Source organism: Myripristis murdjan, chromosome 14 (assembly GCF_902150065.1).
Source record: "Myripristis murdjan chromosome 14, fMyrMur1.1, whole genome shotgun sequence".
Lineage (NCBI taxonomy): Eukaryota > Metazoa > Chordata > Actinopteri > Holocentriformes > Holocentridae > Myripristis > Myripristis murdjan.
In genome coordinates this window covers 24987853-25010097 of record NC_043993.1, presented here as the reverse complement: position 1 = coordinate 25010097, position 22245 = coordinate 24987853, and the positions used below count along the sequence as shown (strand labels likewise).

The window sequence follows — 22245 nt, the reverse complement described above, 5'->3', positions numbered from 1 at the left end:
ACTAAAGTTTGATGCTAACTTGGCTTTTGGGATTTTTAGGGAGTCTTTTTTTGTCTTGCCTGCCACAAGGGGTTCTTGTTTTGTTTTCTAGAAGCTGTGAGCCTGTAAAACCCTTTGAAACAAACAGTGATTAAGGTCTATAAATAAACCTGAACTTGAGCTCGAACTAATCTAGACTAACTTAGACTAGTTGAAGCAGTGGCATACAAACTACAACAAACTACGACATCCATCTAACTCTTACTGAAAGCGAGGGCCAAAACCACCATTTCAATATTGGGGGGGACAGATATTGAATTTGCTATTGAATTGCTAATATATTCCAGCAATATTGGGGGGGACATTGTTGGAGTGCCTGAACATTGGGGGGGGACTTGTCCCCCCCCAATGTATATGGACGTTTGGTCCCTGCTGAAAGCCCAAGTGATCATAGGCATTGACCAAGCCTCCAGGTACTGTAGTTGTGCTTGCAGGTTAAAGGCTTTAAACTGATTTCACCCACCTTTCCTTGATAGGTTTGTTGTGCGACGTGAGCACATCTTTTACAAAATGGGCGCCCAATAAAATTGATAATTATTTGTAACCAAGAAATACTTTATTTTCACCCTGCAAGACATCCATCCATGTTTTCTAAAAGCTGCTGTCAGTTTTTGTCAGCTGTCCTAGCGTCATACAAACACAAATAAGCTGATCTTACCTGAAGTCTTTGGGACAGACATAAGGCCTGCCACTTACAACATCCGTTAGAATTCCCCTCCCTCTTCATCACCACCCACCTCTTCCTCACGCCCTTCCTGTCCTGCACTGTCCCTTAAAATGGCTGCTGGCCCAGACAAAGATAGAACTCTCCCACCCTCGGTGATCTGCAGCGCTGCCCCCTTTCCAGATCAATTCAGTTCATTAATGTATAGTGATTAATCAATAATCACCCTCTTAGTTTGTTCAAGGTGGAATCTGACTTGAAAAGAGAGGGATATTGAACCGCCTGCTTTACTGTATCACCTTTAGTGCCTCCCTTTGACTTAGACCAAATAACCTCGCAGAATTAGTGCACGAGATTTATGACCCAAAATATAAGGATCATTTTACAGCAACAACAATAATGACAAAAAACAATAAATATAAACAATATAAATACACCAAAATAATAATAAGTCATCTCATCATCATACTCATAATAATCCTAATCATTATCACAATCATGATTCCGGTCTTATTACTGTGTAGCACTTCTGTTAATGGAGTTATAATTAATTATGCCATTATTATTGAGGGAAGACTTCATGGAGGCCTGCTGAGCAGAGGAGAAACAGACACTTGACTTTAAACAGTAGTAAAATGATCATAACAATAAATATTTGTATTAAAAATAGCAACAGTATGGGCTAAGTTGTCAGTACCACATACATGCAAATGCAGCATTTTGAGTGCAACTATAGCACAGAGCTTGATGTCATGTGGCTTGGAGTGGGCTGCTCTGCAAGTAGGCGCATGTCAGTGCTGTATGTTATGAGAGTAAGCATCAAAGCAGCCAGTCGACAGCCGGGCCACAAATCTGGGCCCCAGTTGGCGAGAAACAGACCAGGTTACAAGGAGAGATCCAGCACAGGATAGCATTAAGCTGACCGCAAGAGATCAGGGCCCCAAACTCGCTTACTCAACAACACCTGATCAGACAATGCAGTGTTGGGTAGCTTCTCATCAGAATTTTACTGACTGTGACAGGGGTCAGAGCGAGAGAGAGAGAGTGAAAGAGAGAGAGAGAGAGAGAGAGAGAGAGAAAGAGAGAGAGAGACAGGCAGAGTAAACTGAGGCAAGAAGATGTGGCAGTAAAGATATTAATGTTGTTAGAGAAAATAATTTCAAATGGAGGAGATGTTGATAATGGGGGTGGACACATGGAGAGAGGTATTCAAAAGGGGAGGAATAAAAGAAGAGTAAGACAGCAGTGGCAGATAAAAGTAAATGTGGGTGGGACTGAAAGAAGATGTGAATCAGACTGTGCTGAAGAAGAAGGGGTTGGGAAATTGAGACCCAGAAACGACTGTCACTGCAAAACAACCGCCCTTAAACTTATTTATTTATTTATTTATTTAAATTTACTATTCTACCAAGAAAGTAGACGTTAATTAAAAGTTATCATTTTTATTCTATTAAATGGTCTTGTTGTTTTACTTAGACAAAACATCTCCATATGGAAATGTAACATGTACATGTAGGGGATTATAAGGCATATACGGCCATATTTCATACCCCTATATGAAATGTGTAAGAATCTGGGATGCATCCCACTATTGTTTTCATATATACACATATTTCATATACAGTTGTCTAGCTCATATGTGACTATAAAAGAAACATATACAATATTAGGGTTTGACCAACATCAGAGTCCAATATGGATCCTGAAGTTGTTTTTGTTGTGTTTAGTTTTGTTTTTTAAACTGAACTGCCAGAGGATTCCATTTTCAATATCTTTAAATTTGAAAACAACTATTCAAGAAATATTGGTAAACTGATAAATGTGTCCAATCCTAACATATATTTCTGGAACAGGGGACATTTACTGTATGTTCATATTTTAGATTTCCATAAAACAGTTGGTAGGTGTTTTATTGGTAGGATACCTGAATTGATCACATGAAACATATTCTTCAGTTTTTATTCATTATTCAGTCCCCCTGTAAATCTTTAATTCACACAAAGCCATTTAAATAATCAGATGTTAAATGATGAAATGTTCACACAGCAGCAGCATTATGTCTGTGCCTAGATAAAGCATGTAAGATTTTGTTTGGTGTTGAATTTGTCCCACTTTTTCTTTTTTTTTTCTTTGGAGATTTCCAGTTTTGACCACGAGTGACCTGTTTTTCATCAGCTCTGACAGCAGATAGTGTCAAAGGACAAGGATGCAGCTGTTCCTGCGTTGAACCTTAAACTGTCTGATAATGAAAATATCCGAGATGTACACATTAGATTAAGCCACAATGCAACAACAAAGTTTTTGGCTGTAATCTTTCAGGATTGTTTTATATAGAGTAAAAACCTATTAGAGATTAAGGGATTTTTTCTTTTAATTTTGGAGGTTTATCTATCTCTGTGTCTCCAGGCTGGAGAAGCTCCTTAGCCACTCAGCGGATAAAGTAAATGGAGATGAGAAGAGGATTAATGTTTTTTTTCTCTCTCTTTTTTAAAGATTTATCCCCAAAAAAGGTATTACACTGTTATTGCATTTGCAGAGTTTGGTGTTAGCTTGCAAATAGGAGCGCGAATGTTGGAGACAGGATGTTGACAATGGCCTTAAGCCTTATTCACAGCACAGTCAAGCAGTGGAAGGATGTGTGTACTAAGAGCACCCTTTTGTTTTCTATCATCCCAAAGATGCCACCTTAACCTCCCACACACACACCTGCTAAATTGAATCTGTGGATAGTTTGATTAAACCTGACAAGGACAGATTGAATTTAACCTCTAACAAGAGAAAGACAGTGAGGGTGCAGGGCGCCCACAGAGATAATGATGAGAAGAAGGCGAGTGAAAGGTAGAGAGTGAGACAGACTCAGGTAGCGAGTGTGAATGAGAGACACACTGCTAGATTAGCAGGAACAGCTCTGGTAATGCAGCTACTTTATATATCAACACACCTGTTTTGTTCATATGGATTACAGTAATCTATTGGAAATATGGCTTAACCATTTAGCAAAAGCCTCTTATTATTTAACGTGTGTGAGATATGTGAATTTCCTTTGGGATGAATAAAGTATCTATCTATCTATCTATGTATCTATCTATCTATCTATCAGTATATGCATGCCTTTTTTTTAAATTTTAGAAGCATTTGTATAACTCAAACCCATTAATGTGATATGATACTTTAATCTGATACAATTACTTTGTATTTCTTTGCTCCAAATTTAAAAAAAAATCTGAAATTAAATCGACTTATTATTCTTTAATTTCAACATGCACAAAAATGTTTAATATATGTATATATATATATATATATATATATATATATATATATATACATATATATGTATATATATATATATATATATAGATAGATAGATAGATAGATAGATAGATAGATAGATAGATATATATATATAGATACAGGTAATCTTCATCAGGAAATTCAACGCAGAGTTTTTCACATGTACATTTTTGACAGTTTGTGGTGCACAAATGAATACCCATTCAGCACCATGGTGTCGGGGTTCCAGGAGACAGAGCATATCGCGACAGACTGGAAACTTCACCAAATCACATCGACACTATCTGGATGGACTGGCTAGGGATTGCATCAGGGATGAGTGGGAAAATATCTTGTTTTGTGTTTTGGGTGAACTGTTCCTTTAAATGCGTCTAACCTAAATTTTCAAGTAACTAAAAGATAATCAATAATTTTTAGCTATGAGTTTGAGTTGAATCATTCTGTCTTACAGTACAGTGATTGAATTATGCAGAATGTACAGTTTAAAATAAATTAATAAATATGGTAAAAAAAAAAAAAAGTATGTCATTAAAAACCCAATCTTATCATCAATACATTATAAATTCTGAAAATTAATGATTATTTGAATTTCTTTAAAGCAAGATGTTGTATGACATTTGCATTACCTTAACATTTTCTGTAAATAAGATGGATTATTGCTTTGTACTTAGGTCATTATTTGTGATACATTATGTTTGATGTCATATGTGTATATGCGTGTGAATGTGCCTGTTTGTATATTTGTGTGTGTATGAGTTGTGTGTGAACTGGAAAAGTCTATGCTTAGTTCTCACACAGTGTCAGCAATGCTTTATCTGAGACAAAGTTCGGTTGAAACCCTACAATCGATTCCCACCTCCGATGCCAGGCGGCTCTCCTGTCTCCACTGCTGCATTTCTACCTCTGTGTGGCACAACCACTCCTACGGGAGGTGTGTGACGACTCTTTCAAGGTGTTTGAGCAATAAATCAGTTCAAGTTCAAATAAATTCACACTGTTTGTCAGCCATCACCGTGCTGCTCGGCGTGGTCGCTTCTTCACTGCGCGATCATCACATGATCGGGCTGAGGTCTAGACCCACATGGGAGTGCAGAAGAGTGTTTGTGTTTGTTTTCGTGCATATATCGACATGCCTATTTGTGTCCCCGCTGGAGGGCTCGTGGGAAAGAGGATAGGTGAAGGGTCTTGCAGAGCTCAGAGGGATTAACTCCACCAGTCTCCTTCACGTGCTTCTACTCCTTATTTTTCTATGCAGCTGTAAGCCGCAGGACAAACGCAAAATTGATCAGGCAGAGGAATTCAGCCTGAAAAAAGAGAAAAACATGGCGCACTGATAATACAATATTGAAAATGCAGTGGGAATGCAAATGCTGCACTGTGTCATAATGAGTCTCCCGCTCTCTTGTGGCGATAGCTCTTTTGATAATTGTCACTGACATGTACCTGTCATAATGTCAATGAAGCACAAAGTAAATGGGTGAATATTGAATGTGTGTCAGGGAAGCAGTGTGAGCCCTATTTGCTTCTGCGCGTGTTTGACATGCTCCTGTCAGCGTCATTAATAAGCAGCAGTAACTCTGTCTCAGTTACATGATCTGCCATGGATATCACGTGGAATGATTTAGGAAGCCTTAAATTTAAATCAAGTGGGTGGTGAAGGCACACGCAACCTCATTCTTGCCCATAGTGCTTCTTTAACCCAATCCCCCTCCTCTTACCCCTCATTTCCCTCCTGATCCATATTTACTGATATCTTTCATCCTCTCCTCTGTATCTTTGTATCAGTCTATTATAACCCTTTTCTTTTACTCCCGTCTGTGCTATTGACATGGACAAATGTATGCCATCCCTCAGCCTTTGCCTCTGTGTTGTTAACTGGCTTTCATCATCTGTCTTGCTTCTTTCCTTATTCCTCTCCCTCTCTCCCCCTCTATCTTCCCACAAGGTTGATAATTACTAGCAGCACTCCAGAGCTTATGGCCCAGTTTAGGAAGGGAAAAAAGAGAAAGAACCTTGTTCTCCCTTTATTAGAAGCAGAATCAAACACGACACAAGAGACGGACTGCTCTCTCTCTCTCTCTCTTTCTCTCTCTCTCTCTCTCTCTCTCTCCCTCTCTCTCTCTCTCTTTTGCACATGCATGCATGCATACATACATAGAATGAAAGAGGAAGATGGAGAGAGGAGAGTTGAAAGCGAAATGATGAGAGAAGTGAGATGGGGAGTCCTTAAAAGCCAAGGAAAACCCCTGTAGTTTGGTTCAGTTGGAGCAGAATGAGAAATGCCCTTGGCTGCTCAGTCAAGCAGGCCCCCAGTAATTACCTCCAACGTTATCAAGAGCAGCTCAGCTAGAGAGAGAGAGCAGCTAGCCACAGGACAACTCACACTGAGTGGAAGACTAACAAATCTTCCCAGATAAATACATTAGCATAATGATGATAATGAACCAATACGGAGCCTTACACCACAATGATTACAGATAAACCTCAGCCACTGCTTATTTTTTGCATCAATTACATCCCAGCAAGGGTTTTAAGTATCCTTGATGCTATTTGTGATACATGGAACAATTACCTTGGTTTTGAGTGCATGTTGACCTCATTCACACACACATAACAGCTGTGAGTATGATGGTATGACTAAGCCTCAGTCTCCCCCAGGTGATTTTCACAATCACAGCTGAATGTAATTGATGAGGGCCATCCTTGTGTTGTACAGGGAATAGAAGCAAAACCAGTGACGGAACAAAAATCCTAAACAAATAAAATGTAATTCTAGCATTGTTGAAGCCATGGGGTGGTGTACAATGGTTCTCTCCCTTGCTGTGCAAAAGAGTCCAGACTGTATCTTGATTCACTTTGATCCAAGACTGTTATGAAACATAGTAGCACTTATTTAATAATCTGTTCTCCTCTTCATCTGAAAATTGCCCGGCTTGTAAGTTAAGCACTGATAGATTTTTTCCCCGACATAATAAAATCAGGAGAATATTTCTCTCTCACTGGGCATGCTGGAGCGTGTGTGTCTCCATCTTAGGATTTGTGATGAGTGAAAATGTCCTTGCTGATATATTAATTTGGGGATTGTCACAAAAAAAAGCAATCAAACAGATAAACAAAAGAAACTTACCACTCTTGTGCATACTGCATTTACATCTATGTAGTGCCTGAAGTAACAAGTGGACTTTCCAGAAAAATACCTGCCATAACCTTAAATAACAAGCAAAAATATATGTCTTTCCCTGACACCTTTAATTTTATCCATTGCCTCAACAGATACTCTGAATTGAATTTGACTTACAATATCTTCTGCAGCTCCCTGCATGCCTCCAAGACATTCTCTAGACACTTTAGTGTTCATTTGTCAACTGTAAGTAATATTGTCATTCATGTGTGGAGAGATCACTTGGGCCTGTTGATGAGTCAGCACATTCGAGGGTGAACTGACAACACCTGTGTGATGATGGAGCATAAACACACAGGGAGCTCTCTCTGACCCACACTCCACTGACCTGGATCAGCAAATGCTTTCTGTCACTCAACACCACGTGTGTAGCCGGAGTGATGAATATAGGCATGCAACTCCCCTCCACAGGAAATATTCAGGACAGTTAAGGGTACAGCCATGGCTGATTTACCTTGTAGATGGGGAGAGTTCAGGGAGGCAGATCTGCTCATCCTGACAGACAACATGTGCTGTGACTTGATGAAAAAAGATGCTCCACTATTCATTATAGGTGGCCATGTTAAAAAAAAAAAAAAAAAAAAAAAATTTGAGGGCCAAACCGGGCTTGTATTTATCGAACACTTTTGACTCAAAGTGGTTTCTTTTGATCAAAATATGTCTTGTGTAAAAATATTCAACTCTTCATGAACTTTACATTCCTCCCCAAAAATATCTTTGTATAAAACAAAACAAGCATATCTAAAACCAAACTGATCATCACTCCTTTTTTTTCTCTGCAAGACTGCATCTCCAAGCCTACCCTGAATCCTTTTGAATGACAAACAGTTTTATCACATGGAATCAAAAATAACCAGATAACTGATATTTTGTTGAGGAGAAGTCTATGGTCACACATGTTTTTACTCATACATGCACATCACTTGCATGCAAATCCAACTAGATATAAAACTAATCTTGTCATGTTAAACCACATGAGTAGTTTGGTTGAAAGTATTTCAAAAGTCAAACATCAAAATATAGGCAGGCGGACTTAACCAGTGACAACACCAACAAAAAACAAACAAACAAACAAAAAAAAATTTTTAAAAATTAAAACAACTACAAAACAAAACAAAAACACAGTAGTATTCACATAGTATTCACATTGTTGGCAATACTGAATCAGGCCAGTATTAATAGAAAATCTAAATAATGTAATTGTGCCACAGGCCTGATCTGATGTTGAGTGACTCATGACAATTTACAAATGCTTCTGCCTACATACCCTCTGTATTTTGTATGCTCAAGCCATATTATTATATAAATATGAGCTATATATATATATGAGCTATATAACTGTAAATATGAGCTTTGTACTTGGAGAACCTTTGTACTTGGGATTTGAAACTTCTACATGATTTCTCCCACTTTGCCACAAAAGGTGATCAATACAGCGGGTTTTTGACAAACATGGAGTTCAGAGTTGTCACTGGTAAGGCATGTTATAGGTCCCTAGACAGTCTGGATAAGCTTCTCTACAGTACATTTATTCAGTTCATTCATACAACAGTTTATTGTTAGCTTTAGCGTTTGCTATACTTAAGCCTGTAAAGCTGTTTTTCCATTGCCTCACAGTTTGGGGCGTTGCTAATTAGACATTCCCAGCTAGCATTGCCTTGCTTTTGTTTCCGAGGGGAACACATTTTCGTGTGCACTGTGTCATGACAGCTCCCGGTTTTGGGTTGTTCTCAGATATTAAAAGGCTGCAGTGCAAACTCTCTATGGAGTATTCAACAATTGTGGAAGAAAGAGGCTGGCTTGAGGGACTAGCCCAAGATTTCCATGAAATGCTATGTCTTTTTCATTGGAATCCCAGTGTCCCTCATTACGCAAAGCAGTGTCTCAGGTGAGAAATATTAAAGTTTTGGGAAAGTGAAGTCTTTCTCAAGTTCATTGACACTATGTTGAACACTTGTGCGTCATCCGTATAGCCGTGACAACACATTTACAATGCAGTGCAAAATGAACTTTCAGAGACTTCAGACTTTCTTAACACCAGTATTCCGTCACTGTAATGAAGTCATTCACATTATTTTTCCTATAAGCAGCAGCACTGTTGTGTTTTGATGACTTAAAACTGTCGGTATCAAAATTTTCTTCCGTCCCTGGGGAAACATTTTCTTTACACAGGCAGTTATCAATTCTGTGGTTTATGAATGTTGAGGAGGCACAGAGGCAGAACATTAGAGGTGGGTGTTTCAAACAAAAATTCATGTTTAGAAATCAAGGGGTTTTGATTATATGTTGTGATTTTTTTTTAATATGCTTACATTATTTGCAATGTAAAATGTGGGTAAATTGTAGTAAATGGACTACAAATTCAAAATCTCTTTTATGGTCCTTTAATTAATGCCATTAGTTAAACCTGTGCTTATCTGTGCAAATGTAAGTTTAGGCAAATAAAAACTTTGGCTAAAGTTAGGATGAGGTTGTCATGGTGAAATTAGAGAAATGTTCAGAACTTTGTTTCAGTCGAATCTTGGTCACTGGATGTGCAGATAAGCAAATTTCACCCCCACCCACCCCCATCACTTACCATAGTTCTATTTCAATATTTACTGCATGTTTCTAGGTATGCATCCTTCACAAAATTCTTTTGCGGTGGGAAAAGTTTTTTTTTTTTTCTCTCTCTCTCTCATATTTTAAGTCTGGGACACATTTGTATTTTAAGACGTCGTGCTCATTGCGCTTGCAGAACGTGAGGCTCATTCAAATGGACGTCTGGTATGAATCTAAGGATGAACTATGCCTCCAAGCTTCCACTGTGGACATGCTCACTTTGATGCAGTGGCACTTGGATCAAGGCTTCTCCCTTTAAACCCTCAAAGTGTACTGTCTTGTATGTCATATCAGCATGCCACATGGATGCTGATGGCAAATCACCAGGGGCCCACTATGTCGTTATGCATTTTATATAAAGCACAGACTGCTTGAGACCAGTGTGTAGACCAGCTGCTCCTTGTGTAGACTTTGTGCTGGTACATTATAAATTGCTTTACATGACACATTTAATTTAGTGGGCTTATATATGTGGGCTTGGACATGTTTTCTTAAAAAACTGTTTGCTTTTGGCCAAAAGCAAAGGTGATCTTCATTTACTATTAAATGTCATATAATTTGATGTTGGCTGTACAGTCACTTTATGCCCTCATGCATGTAAGATTCACCCCAATAAACACCCAAAGTGCTAAACATGGCCTTTGAGTCACTAGAATCCCACCATACCAAGTTATCATCTCCTCTGTTTACCCCTGAGGAGGAGCAGAGGCTCTATGTGCACACGATGCACTCTCACAACACAAACACAGGCTTTTTGCTCATTTAAACAGCTCTATGTGTGTTTTGCTAATCCAGCCAGAGGTAGACGGCTGTCCAGACAGTGTCTGTCACACTGAATTGTGTACTATCTCCAGGGCTTGTAGAGAGAAAAAGTTCACTCGCCTGGTAACATGCATGCTCACTCTGCTGAGCCTTGGACACTAACCCCAGCTGAGGTTAATTTCCCCTTCGAGTTCCACCGTAGCAGATTAAAAGTCATGGGAAAAAACACATTCTAGGTCATTTGTGCTTGGCATATCCTAGGTCAATGTCACGCATAAATTCTTTAATTGGAAATTTGGTCTTTTATGGGTTAGAACACTCTCTAACCTATAAATGCCATTTTACAGTGTCATTACATGTTTAAAATTAGTACATTATAAGCCACTTATTATTTCCAGCCCAATATATTCAGCATCACTTGAAATCTTTGATCTTTGCTCCTGTGATTTTGCATTAAGCACTGTCATTCAAATGAACAAAACCTGCCTGTATTCATTTTTAATGGAGTGAAGGGATGTAAATTCAGATGTTCTGCACTGGGCCCTGTGTGAGGACTACTTAACTTTTTTTTTATCCCTGTGTGTGTGTGTGTGTGTGTGTGTGTGTGTTTGTTTATCGGAGTGTTTGTATTTGTGTGTGCATGTGAAATATATTTTGCTCTTATGATGAGCATGGGCCTGTTACTCAGGTATCAATGCAACATGTTTGTCAGAGCATTGATGTATCCAACAATAATGCCACCATAATATTAGCAAGGATTGCTGTGTGTGTGTGTGTGTGTGTGTGTGTGTGTGTATTAGGCAGAGATTAGACTGTCAAAACAGTGAGAGAGAGGGAGCAGAGAGAGAGCAGCTTGCCAAATATGCATAGGACATCAGTGCTATGTGGTGACATTGAGCCTAGGGACCAAGCAAGATTATGATTATGCACTGTTTTGTGTATTTACATTTTTCCTGCTGTTTGACACTTGACATCCTTTTCACAATACAACATACCCATCCTAATGGAAGTATGTGTATATTTATGTTTAACCTTCTGCATCATGAGCCTTCTGCTCCACTATATCTAGCTTTTTATGATAATAATATGACACTGCAGCTCGTATTATTCTCCCCAGGCATCATCCAGAATCAGAGGATTATACATACAGATGGAGACTTTGAACAAAGACACGGTTAGCTTCATATCACAACTATGATCTGTATGATCAAAAACTAATGTAAATCATATTGCCAACGCACAGCCCTTTATGCATAAATTAAATACTGTAGTATTTCAGGGATACAGCCACAAGCACATTCTAACATTAACACCATGTTAACAATCACATATTAGTAAAGAAGAATACTATAAGATAATGACATTTATGATTTCTGCAAAGCTCAGGGACCTTAATTGTAAAAAAAAAAAAAACAAAAAAACACATTTTTATCCTGGAAAGGTAACTATTATAAAAACTAATCACCTATTATTACTCATAAGTTGAACCTATAATGCACTTTTCTTTTAGCAATATTTTTAAAAGAGTATGGGTCATTAGTGTTAAATGCATTTGGTGATTCTTTACTTTTAAATTCAGATGGTAACCAAAGTAAGCCAGCTAAAATGAGAGTAATATCTTTTGTTGCTGCACTCTGAACCAGCTTGAGATGAAAAACAGCTTTGCAGCTGAGGCAAGAGTACAGATTTAAAATAGTTATTACAAGATGAAATAAAGCAAATTAGGGGATAAATGATTTTCACTTAGCCAGAAAAGGATTGGAATGACCCAGTTTTAGAGATATTTCTGAACTGAAAGAAACAAGGCTGGGGAACTGTTTGGATTTGTCTCCCATAATTCACATCAGAATCAAGAACTTCTGGCAGGTTGCCAGCATTATCATGAATATTAAATGTTGCATTGGTAGAGATGCCTCATATTTATCATCATTAAATTAAACAGAGGGATTGAGACATCATCATTAATGTTTTATATACATTTTTGAAAGGCAAGACTACTTTTCACATTAGATTTTACAGGCTAATAAAGCTATATATGATCATCATTGCAATAAAATGGATACTGATGGACCTACACATATTTATAGATTTTTTTATATCTTTACCCACACCTTCTCTTCATAGCGTATTAGTATTGACACAGTAGCTATATAGGGGAGTAGCGTTGAGCAAGTTGACATTTCACAGTAACTAGCTCAATTAAAATGAACTAATTCACCTTCACAGTTACAGTAATTTGTTCACAGTCCCAAAAATGAACTATGTTATGATCATTTTTTTCATTTTTTTGTTTGTTTTTTTAATGAGCTGCTGTGAGCTATTCTTCCTTAGTACAGCCACATCCTACCATCCATCCTCAGACCCCAAACGTTCCCAGACTAAATGAATTACAAGTCCCAGGCAGATGACTTTTAAAAGCCAAGAAAAAACAATGTGATGTTTTACCACTGTTTTACCACTCAATGTGTCATATCGCAGGACAACTCAAAACAGATCAGTTTACAAATTCAGCTCTATGTACGTTTTTTATTATGCAGAAAGTGCAGTAAATGTATACTGTAGATGCAATGGAAATTTTATCTAGCCTGCATGAATCAAATTATGCAGCAGTTCAAAAACATAAAATAGATTCAGATGCTTCCAAGTGAACTGGTACAGGCTCCACCACTGGCTTCATTACACTCATTAACTGCGTTATCTGAACGTGCAGTAGCCATGCTGCATGCTGGTTGCTGTGAATCCTTGGCAGTTCAAACAGTTCATGAGCATCACGTTCATTAGTTGCAAACATTCAGTCCACCGTTCACCAAAAACATCAGCACGCACAATAAACGCACTCAATTTATCGTGTTCATGCACAACACAGTAGAGGAGGTATCCTTACAAGCCAGTTTTGACTTGTAGCCTCTCCTGTACAACGTGTTAACTTTTATGATATGATAATCCTTGTCTTTTCTTTTCTCATCTTCATGTTCAACTAACTAACTATTTCTGACTGAATCATTCATAACTGAATCAAACAATGTAATTCAAACAATGCTAAACTTAGGATTGTTAATGTCAAACACAAGTCAGCATTCAGTGCACAAGCTTTTGAATTTAGCTGGGCTGCTGCTCAGCTCTTCCATGTCAAAATTAACTCAATAAAATGAAGGTTCACTGGTTTTTAAAATACAGAATTCCCAATAATGACTTTGGATTGTAATTGTTTGTAGCTACGATATTTGTAGTAGGATGAGCGAATCTCGAATGCATCAGCACTGAAAAACAAGAGCCATGACTTTTGCTCAGAGAGCCACATTGACAAGAATACCCTCAGATATTGTATTACAATTTATGGGTGCATGGGTGTTATAGCATGAGGATTTCAGGTTATAGCCAGCTCTGGTAAGTGAAACATCAGTTTTAGTGCCTCTGACACCAAGCATGGGAGTTTTCATTATCCACGTATTGCAGGAGCTGTCTATTGAATTTCTGCCTAAATGTGCTTTTTCCTCAGCATATACAGTCATCACTCTTAATGAAATGGCAGTGTCATCTCACACATTTTGTTTCCTTGCTCTCCTCCAGGCTGCCTCGCCTCTCTCTCTCTCTCTCTCTCTCTCTCTCTCTCTCTCTCTCTCTCTCTCTCTCTCTCTCTCTCTCTCTCTCTCCCTCCCTCTCTCTCGTCTTTCTTACATCTATATGGGGACATGTAATGAACGGCTTCCCCACTCTGATTGGGTGATGTATGATATTATTAGGTGAGATGAAAGCGCACATAACTCAAAAGGATATGAAATGGAGAAAGACAAAAAAGAAAAAGAAGAGAGTATGGGAGTAAAGAAAAGATACAGCACAAGGCAGATGTTTACCAAGAGGGATCGCAAGAGAGAGGATGGTGGAGAAAGAAACGATTTGAGCAGGAGATTAGACCATAGGAGCTCTGTAGATGCATGCATGTAACAACGGGAGTAGGTCACAGTCTTGCTGATGCCTTGACCCTGGCACCGTTCCTGTGGGAAATAGTCCTCCAATTCACATCCCTGCATGCACTCTGTCGCTCTCTTTCTCCCCATGCTGTTCCAAAGAAGACAAGCAGATTGCGCAGTGCCCCAGGTCCCTCCCTGGGGAGCGTGTGAGAGGGCATGGGTGGAGTTTAGAGGAGGGGGAATTCCCAGATGGCCCTCAGTACTCCAGGGGCTCTGTCATAAACTGCTCCTTCATCCATGTTTCATCTCTCTCATTAAAGCTGCATCGGAGGAGACTGGTCAGTCCGCTGGGCCTGACCAGGCTGTTTTCGCTAAGTGAAAGAGATTGATCTCTGAGCGAAGTCACGAGACCCACGGGGTTCTCCTTATCTGTGTTGCTGCAGTAGTGTGGCCTGCAGAGGAGGAGCTGAGCTCAGGAGACAACTTATATTGCCGCGACACGAAAAGTGCATGTAATAGAGGGGGGACACTGACGATGTCTGGGAGCTGCTGCAAGAATTTTCATTCTGTTCCTTAAATGAACACAAAGTAGGCTGCAGGGACTGGGCTCATGAAACTTTCAGCTCCTCTATTCATCCTCCATGTTCTCCTCCACCACCCGGTCCCCTTGATTATATATCTTTTATTTAGTCAGCGAAAGACTGGTTTGACTCACTTGACTTCATCCTCAGATTACCCAAACTCTTGTTTAAAACCATGAGATGTTATTTACGCTTTCCTTTAATAAATGTTATTCCCAGAGTTGAGCAAATGAATCCAAAAATGTACTGTAGACAATTTAATTATTAACCAAGAAAATTGTTAGGGAATGGTTAATGGAATATTAAAAGCCTAAACTGTTTTTTCCCCCCTCATTCTTATGCTGCACAGTTTTGTTTATAATGCTTTCCCCACAGAGAGACCCTCAACATAGAGTGCATATTATACAACACACAATAGCTGTACTCTCTTCCATGCACTGAGGTTGATATGATGTCAGGAGACCTTACAGAGGTCAGTCATTATTTGTTCTGCTAGGAAGGCTTCCCTCCAACTCACACTCCCAAAAGGAGTTCCAGCATTGCCCAATAGGCCTTGCATGTGACTTTCATCTGTTCTCTTAAAAGACTATATAAATAGGAGAGACTTGGAGAAGCAATTTGTGCTATCCCTCTCTCATTTTTTTCCCCACTTCTTTATACCACATATTAAGTAAACCGAGTCTATCATCAAAAATAAAAATAGCTGTTTTAGTTTTCCCAGTGGCATTCACACAGTTGAAGGATTAATTTGCTGTTGTACACGATAACAGTAACAAAAATAATTCCACTTTAATCATTTCAACCCCTTGGATGGCATACACCCAATATAGTTAAGTTTCCAATGCCACTCTGCAGTTAGTGCCTTAGTGCCCTCTGACATATTTTAACTACTTTCTGTTTCAGGTTTTATAAATCAGTAAGCTTCTCTCAGTTTTAGATTTCTTTGTGTCTGGCACCAGTCTAATACAATGCTGTTCTCTCCATTCTGCTGCAGAGCCCCAGCTGAAAGGCATTGTTACCCGACTGTACAGTCAACATGGATATTACCTGCAGATGCAGCCAGATGGCACCATGGACGGCACAAGGGACGAAAGCAGCTCCTTCTGTGAGTGTGTCTATGTGTCAGTACTTTTAGTTGCTTGAGCTCACGGTGCTAATGTGCATGTGTGTATCCATTTTTTTAAGGATGTAGTCACTGATTTTGAGCTAGCTGTCACCATTATCTGTAAGTCAGTAGAAACCAGATCCGTGTACACAGTAACTCCTGCAGTTCTCATCTTAAAGTAAGGAAAAGTTCACACCAGTTTTTGCCCCCACTGTGAATCAAATCTCTGACCATGATAATGTTACTACCATGATCAAGGAGCTACACTGAAGCACAGAAAGTGTCACACTATGCTATAGGGGGTTGGAGGGCTGAGCTTGGCAAAGTGTGAGTCTTGTCAGCTCATCTGTCAAGCAAGTCCCCAATTCGTGCTGTTATTTTTGACTTTATGTAGGATGGAACACCATGTCAAACTGCATGTCAAAATTTGGCAGTTTGTTTCCTTGCTCACAATCAAAAATACATACCTTGCAGACTGAGGGGAATCATGAAGTGGGTTCATTACCCATTTTAGCATACATATAATCCACCAAGTAGCATGTATTCCAATAAAATTACAACCTGTAGACCTTTAATGCAGTGCTTGTTGCTGATGGTGTCTTCTGCTGCAAGAGGATGAAAAACACCACTGCCAAACTAGTTTTGATCTATTGCTGGCACCACCCAGAGGATCTAAATCCAGATGGTTCTGTTCACTATTACTTTTTCCCAATACAGAAAAAAGGAAGAATAAAAGCCAACAACAACAACAACAACTCATTTTCCTCCATATTTTACCTTTCAGCTGTAAGGATTATTATAAGGTGAATAGATGTCTCAAAAATAGGTTTCGATAAGCTGTATGTTTTGACATATGAGTTCACGTGCAAAAGGGCATCAAAACTGTGTTTGAAATCACAGAAGATTTAGTGTTTTCCATTTAACTGCTTAACATCTCAAACTAATTCCACTGCCAGCAAAATGGTATGTTTTTCTTCACAGACTGGGCAAGTTACCAATTGCCTGTGCATGTATTCTCTCAGTAAAACAGTACAATACACAAAGCAAGACAGCTGCTTTTATCTGAGGTTCCTCTATGTGATGCACCACCACAAGTAAAATATTATGAGAAATTTCACCTTGACCTTTAGCAATCAGAGTTTTTGTTTCCGACCAAGAACTGTGACCACAGGGCAGAGTGCTCTGTTCCTTGTGACATTTATTTGTGTTATTTCCAGGCTTAGATCCACCACTGTCTTAGCAATGTAGGTAGGATGTAGTTGAAGTCCTTCCTTAACCCCCTAATCTCTGATTTTCCCTTAAATTGCCTCTTAAAGTGTTATGTGTGTTTTTTCCCATATTGTACAACAGTGAGATACATATTCTGTATCTGATGGTGGTCAAAACACTTAAGCAACATCACACTTACAGTCAGCCTCAAAATACCATTGTTTTATGGCTGCACTATATCATTAAAAAGATTATATGTATATATTTTGTGTATCATTTTAGACATATTTTCCTGTAATTAAGCAGGACATATTTTGTATCTTTAGAAATCTTGGGATCTCCACTAGAATATGAAAATAAACTTCTGTGTGTTTTTAACAAAACTCTGATGCACAGCTTGCATTTGTAATGACAAACCTGCTGGCAGGGACTAGCAGGGTTGAAGAGTTTTAAAGCAAGTGCTAGTTTAAGAACATGCATTCATATTCAGGGAATTAATTTAATTTCTTTCTTTGTGAACAGTTTGGTAAACTACAGCTTCAGAACAATTCCCAGCACAGATTTCTACCAATCTTGTTCTCACACCATAAGCACCATTTAGTAAAGCTTACCACCTACATTGTCCATGTTTAGAGGTTGTGTAAAGTGCACTGTGACACCTCTAGAGCCGCTGTCATTGCAGTGTAAACTCAGAGAGGTCACAACATGTGGGCAGAGAGGCACAGCACACAGCAGTGACACAGCAGCCTATTCAAAGTGCTACAATGAAGACACCACAAGAGACTCGGCCGTTATACACCATTGTTGTTTGATGTCATGATCTATCTCCCTCTGTCTCTTCTTTCTCTCTTTGTGTTTCTCTGCCTCTGTCCATCACACTTTATTTACCATTTCAGCACAGTTCAACTTGATTCCTGTGGGACTGCGGATTGTTGCAATCCAGGGGGCAAAAACAGGGCTGTACCTTGCCATGAACAGTGAAGGATACCTTTATACCTCTGTAAGTACTCTCTATAGATAAATCAAAAATACCAAAAATACATTATTTTCCATTTTATTCACATGCTAAGATCACAACTGCCATATTGCAGAAAGATGTTGCAATGGCATGAGACCACAGTGGCAAGCTGGAGCAAAGTAACAGGGTTCCATTTGGTTAGTGTGGTGTCGCTGTCCATGGTCCTGATCTATGCACTTGATGAAGCTATTAGCTGTCCTGAACTGGAATTCTCTAAGTACATATGAAGAGGATGGATAGCAATCTTGGCTTCATCGATTGCTGTCAATTTTGGACTTAGACGTTAAACGTATCCATGTAGTGGTATTTGCCGGTCCCTGCGAACGTAATACATCTACCAAGTTTGGTCCATATTTCTACTGCTCCAAAATGGAAGATAGACTGGAAAACAACATGATTTGAGCAGAAATATATAGCTGACAAAATGTTTTAAAGGATGACATGGTTGTTTTGGTTTCACTTTGATTACTCTCTGCCGCCAACTGGTTTCCAAAAATGTAGCAAATACCACTATATGGGTATGAATCTAAACAATCACTTTAAAGTGCCTGTCAGTTGGATTCAGAAGTTCAGTATATCTTATTTCAACATAGCATGGAAGATACGGACATAAGTATAATAGACTATTCAATAACTATTCAACCAGAGTTAGGAACAATATGTATACAGTGTGTGTGCGTGTGTGTGTGTGTGTGTGTGTGTGTGTGTGTGTGTGTGTGTGTGTGTGTGTCATAAATGCATTGTAAAAGTTCAGATGAAACAAGATAATCATTGCTGGGGTTTGGGAAATTGTTGCTGCAGTAAATAATTCAAGAGAGCAACGGTAGTAATTGCAGTTTTAGGTGTATATTTAACAACAGTGCCTCTCAGCACTTAATCTAGTCAGATCTACCATATCTGCCATTGAAACAGTATACAACTGAAGAATAGCAGCTTCTTTGACTTGATTCTCCATGGAAACAGAAGATGGCACAGCCGAGTTTTTATGGATTCATGAAGGTTGGACATGGTGTGAATGTACTTTTTAAATTTGCACATTTTGCTCTTTAAAAGACTCGTAACCTTTCGTGGACTCACTCATGTTGTCCTGGGGTTTGCTCAACCTTAGCTCTCTTCAGATATTATTAATATATGTTGCAAATGTCACTTTGGTGCTTGCTGTGAGCATGCTGTCACCCTGAGTGTGATCAGCCTCAGCAGCTATTAATTAATTGATTCTAATTCGGAAAATCGCTAAGTCTCTTCACTGTAATGAAATGGAAAAATAGAGTAAAAGTTGGTTGGTTGATTTATTAGATCAAGATATAGAAAACACTTGCAGATGTCTCACTCAAGCAGAATATAATATTATGAGAGGGAGAACAGAAAGGTGTGAAGCCAGTGGCAGGAGGGTGAGTGAAAACAGAGATGGGAAATTCCCTGTAGTGTACAGCGCTTGAGGTGTCAACATCACAACTAGTTTATGTCTCATTAGTGAACAATTTAGAGGAATTCTTTACTACCAAAGTAAAATCCCAATTATGTGAGACAAAGATTCAGATTTATATCAGCCAGTTAGGCAAAAAAAAAAAAAAAAAAAAAAATATTATTCCATATGGAAAAAGCCCAAACATGTAATAGATGTAACCTCTAATAGCTGTAATGTCTGAGAAGTGAAATTAACTGCCAAAGTTAACAGCGCTATACATTGTTCTCGTGCAGTCAACCATTAACTAGAGAAAAGGTGGTTACAACAACGATGAGTTAGGCTGCAGTAATCACAAGTGCGGGGGGACACAGCAGGACAAAAACAGAACACAACACACCTATTCTACAGATTCATTTTCATTGCAATCTTATTTGGCTATAAATTTCATTGGTGACAAATGTAAGCATGCATACTGCACACCTACTGGTCAAAACTGGTCTTAATACAGTGGAGCGTCTCTAATTTTATGTGCAAACCTGACAGGTCTTTGGAAAAGACTCATCACAGGTTGACTGTATGAGAGTGTATCCAAAAGTGTATCCATGTAAATATGTATGTTAACTGACCTATTCTTATTTTTGTGTTCATGGAAAGAAATATTTTAAGTTTCTCAATCATTGATTATGGTCTGAAACAGTCTAGGCTGTTAAAGTATTGTCTTTTAAGGACTTCCTTCCTTCCTTCCTTCCTTCCTTCCTTCCTTCCTTCCTTCCTTCCTTCCTTCCTTCCTTCCAGGCTGCAACCTGTCACAAAAAAAATACATATTATTTGAATTATTTTTGTATGAGTTGCATATACAGTACAGGCCAACGGCCAAATGTTTGGACACACCTTCTCATTCAATGCGTTTTCTTTATTTTCATGACTATTTACATTGTAGATTCTCACTGAAGGAATCAAAACTATGAATGAACATGTGGAGTTATGTACTTAACAAAAAAAAGGTGAAATAACTGAAAACATGTTTTATATTCTAGTTTCTTCAAAATAGCCACCCTTTGCTCTGATTACTGCTTTGCACACTCTTGGCATTCTCTCGATGAGCTTCAAGAGGTAGTCACTTGAAATGGTTTTCCAACAGTCTTGAAGGAGTTCCCAGAGGTGTTTAGCACTTGTTGGCCCCTTTGCCTTCACTCTGCGGTCCAGCTCACCCCAAACCATCTCGATTGGGTTCAGGTCCGGTGACTGTGGAGGCCAGGTCATCTGCCGCAGCACTCCATCACTCTCCTTCTTGGTCAAATAGCCCTTACACAGCCTGGAGGTGTGTTTGGGGTCATTGTGCTGTTGAAAAATAAATGATGGTCCAACTAAACGCAAACCAGATGGGATGGCATGTCGCTGCAGGATGCTGTGGTAGCCATGCTGGTTCAGTGTGCCTTCAATTTTGAATAAATCCCCAACAGTGTCACCAGCAAAACACCCCCACACCATCACACCTCCTCCTCCATGCTTCACAGTGGGAACCAGGCATGTGGAATCCATCCGTTCACCTTTTCTGCGTCTCACAAAGACACGGCGGTTGGAACCAAAGATCTCAAATTTGGACTCATCAGACCAAAGCACAGATTTCCACTGGTCTAATGTCCATTCCTTGTGTTTCTTGGCCCAAACAAATCTCTTCTGCTTGTTGCCTCTCCTTAGCAGTGGTTTCCTAGCAGCTATTTGACCATGAAGGCCTGATTCGCACAGTCTCCTCTTAACAGTTGTTCTAGAGATGGGTCTGCTGCTAGATCTCTGTGTGGCATTTATCTGGTCTCTGATCTGAGCTGCTGTTAACTTGCGATTTCTGAGGCTGGTCACTCGGATGAACTTGTCCTCAGAAGCAGAGGTGACTCTTGGTCTTCCGTTCCTGGGTCGGTCCTCATGTGTGCCAGTTTCGTTGTAGCGCTTGATGGTTTTTGCAACTCCACTTTGGGACACATTTAAAGTTTTTGCAATTTTCCGGACTGACTGACCTTCATTTCTTAAAGTAATGATGGCCACTCGTTTTTCTTTAGTTAGCTGATTGGTTCTTGCCATAATATGAATTTTAACAGTTGTCCAACAGGGCTGTCGGCTGTGTAGTAACCTGACTTCTGCACAACACAACTGATGGTCCCAACCCCATTGATAAAGCAAGAAATTCCACTAATTAACCCTGATAAGGCACACCTGTGAAGTGAAAACCATTTCAGGTGACTACGTCTTGAAGCTCATCGAGAGAATGCCAAGAGTGTGCAAAGCAGTAATCAGAGCAAAGGGTGGCTATTTTGAAGAAACTAGAATATAAAACATGTTTTCAGTTATTTCACCTTTTTTTGTTAAGTACATAACTCCACATGTGTTCATTCATAGTTTTGATTCCTTCAGTGAGAATCTGCAATGTAAATAGTCATGAAAATAAAGAAAACACATTGAATGAGAAGGTGTGTCCAA

General features: G+C 39.1%; 1 protein-coding gene across 3 annotated transcripts in view; it reads left to right on the top strand.

Moving 5' to 3' along the window:
• The window catches only part of fgf11b (fibroblast growth factor 11b), a 40875-nt gene that overhangs the window by 7363 nt on the left and 11267 nt on the right, over positions 1-22245 (top strand). For all 3 annotated transcript variants that reach the window (XM_030069135.1, XM_030069136.1, XM_030069133.1), the window contains 2 exons: positions 16025-16135; positions 18241-18344. In XM_030069135.1, the coding sequence (XP_029924995.1) occupies positions 16025-16135; positions 18241-18344 (215 nt within the window). The remainder of the gene's footprint in view (positions 1-16024; positions 16136-18240; positions 18345-22245) is intronic.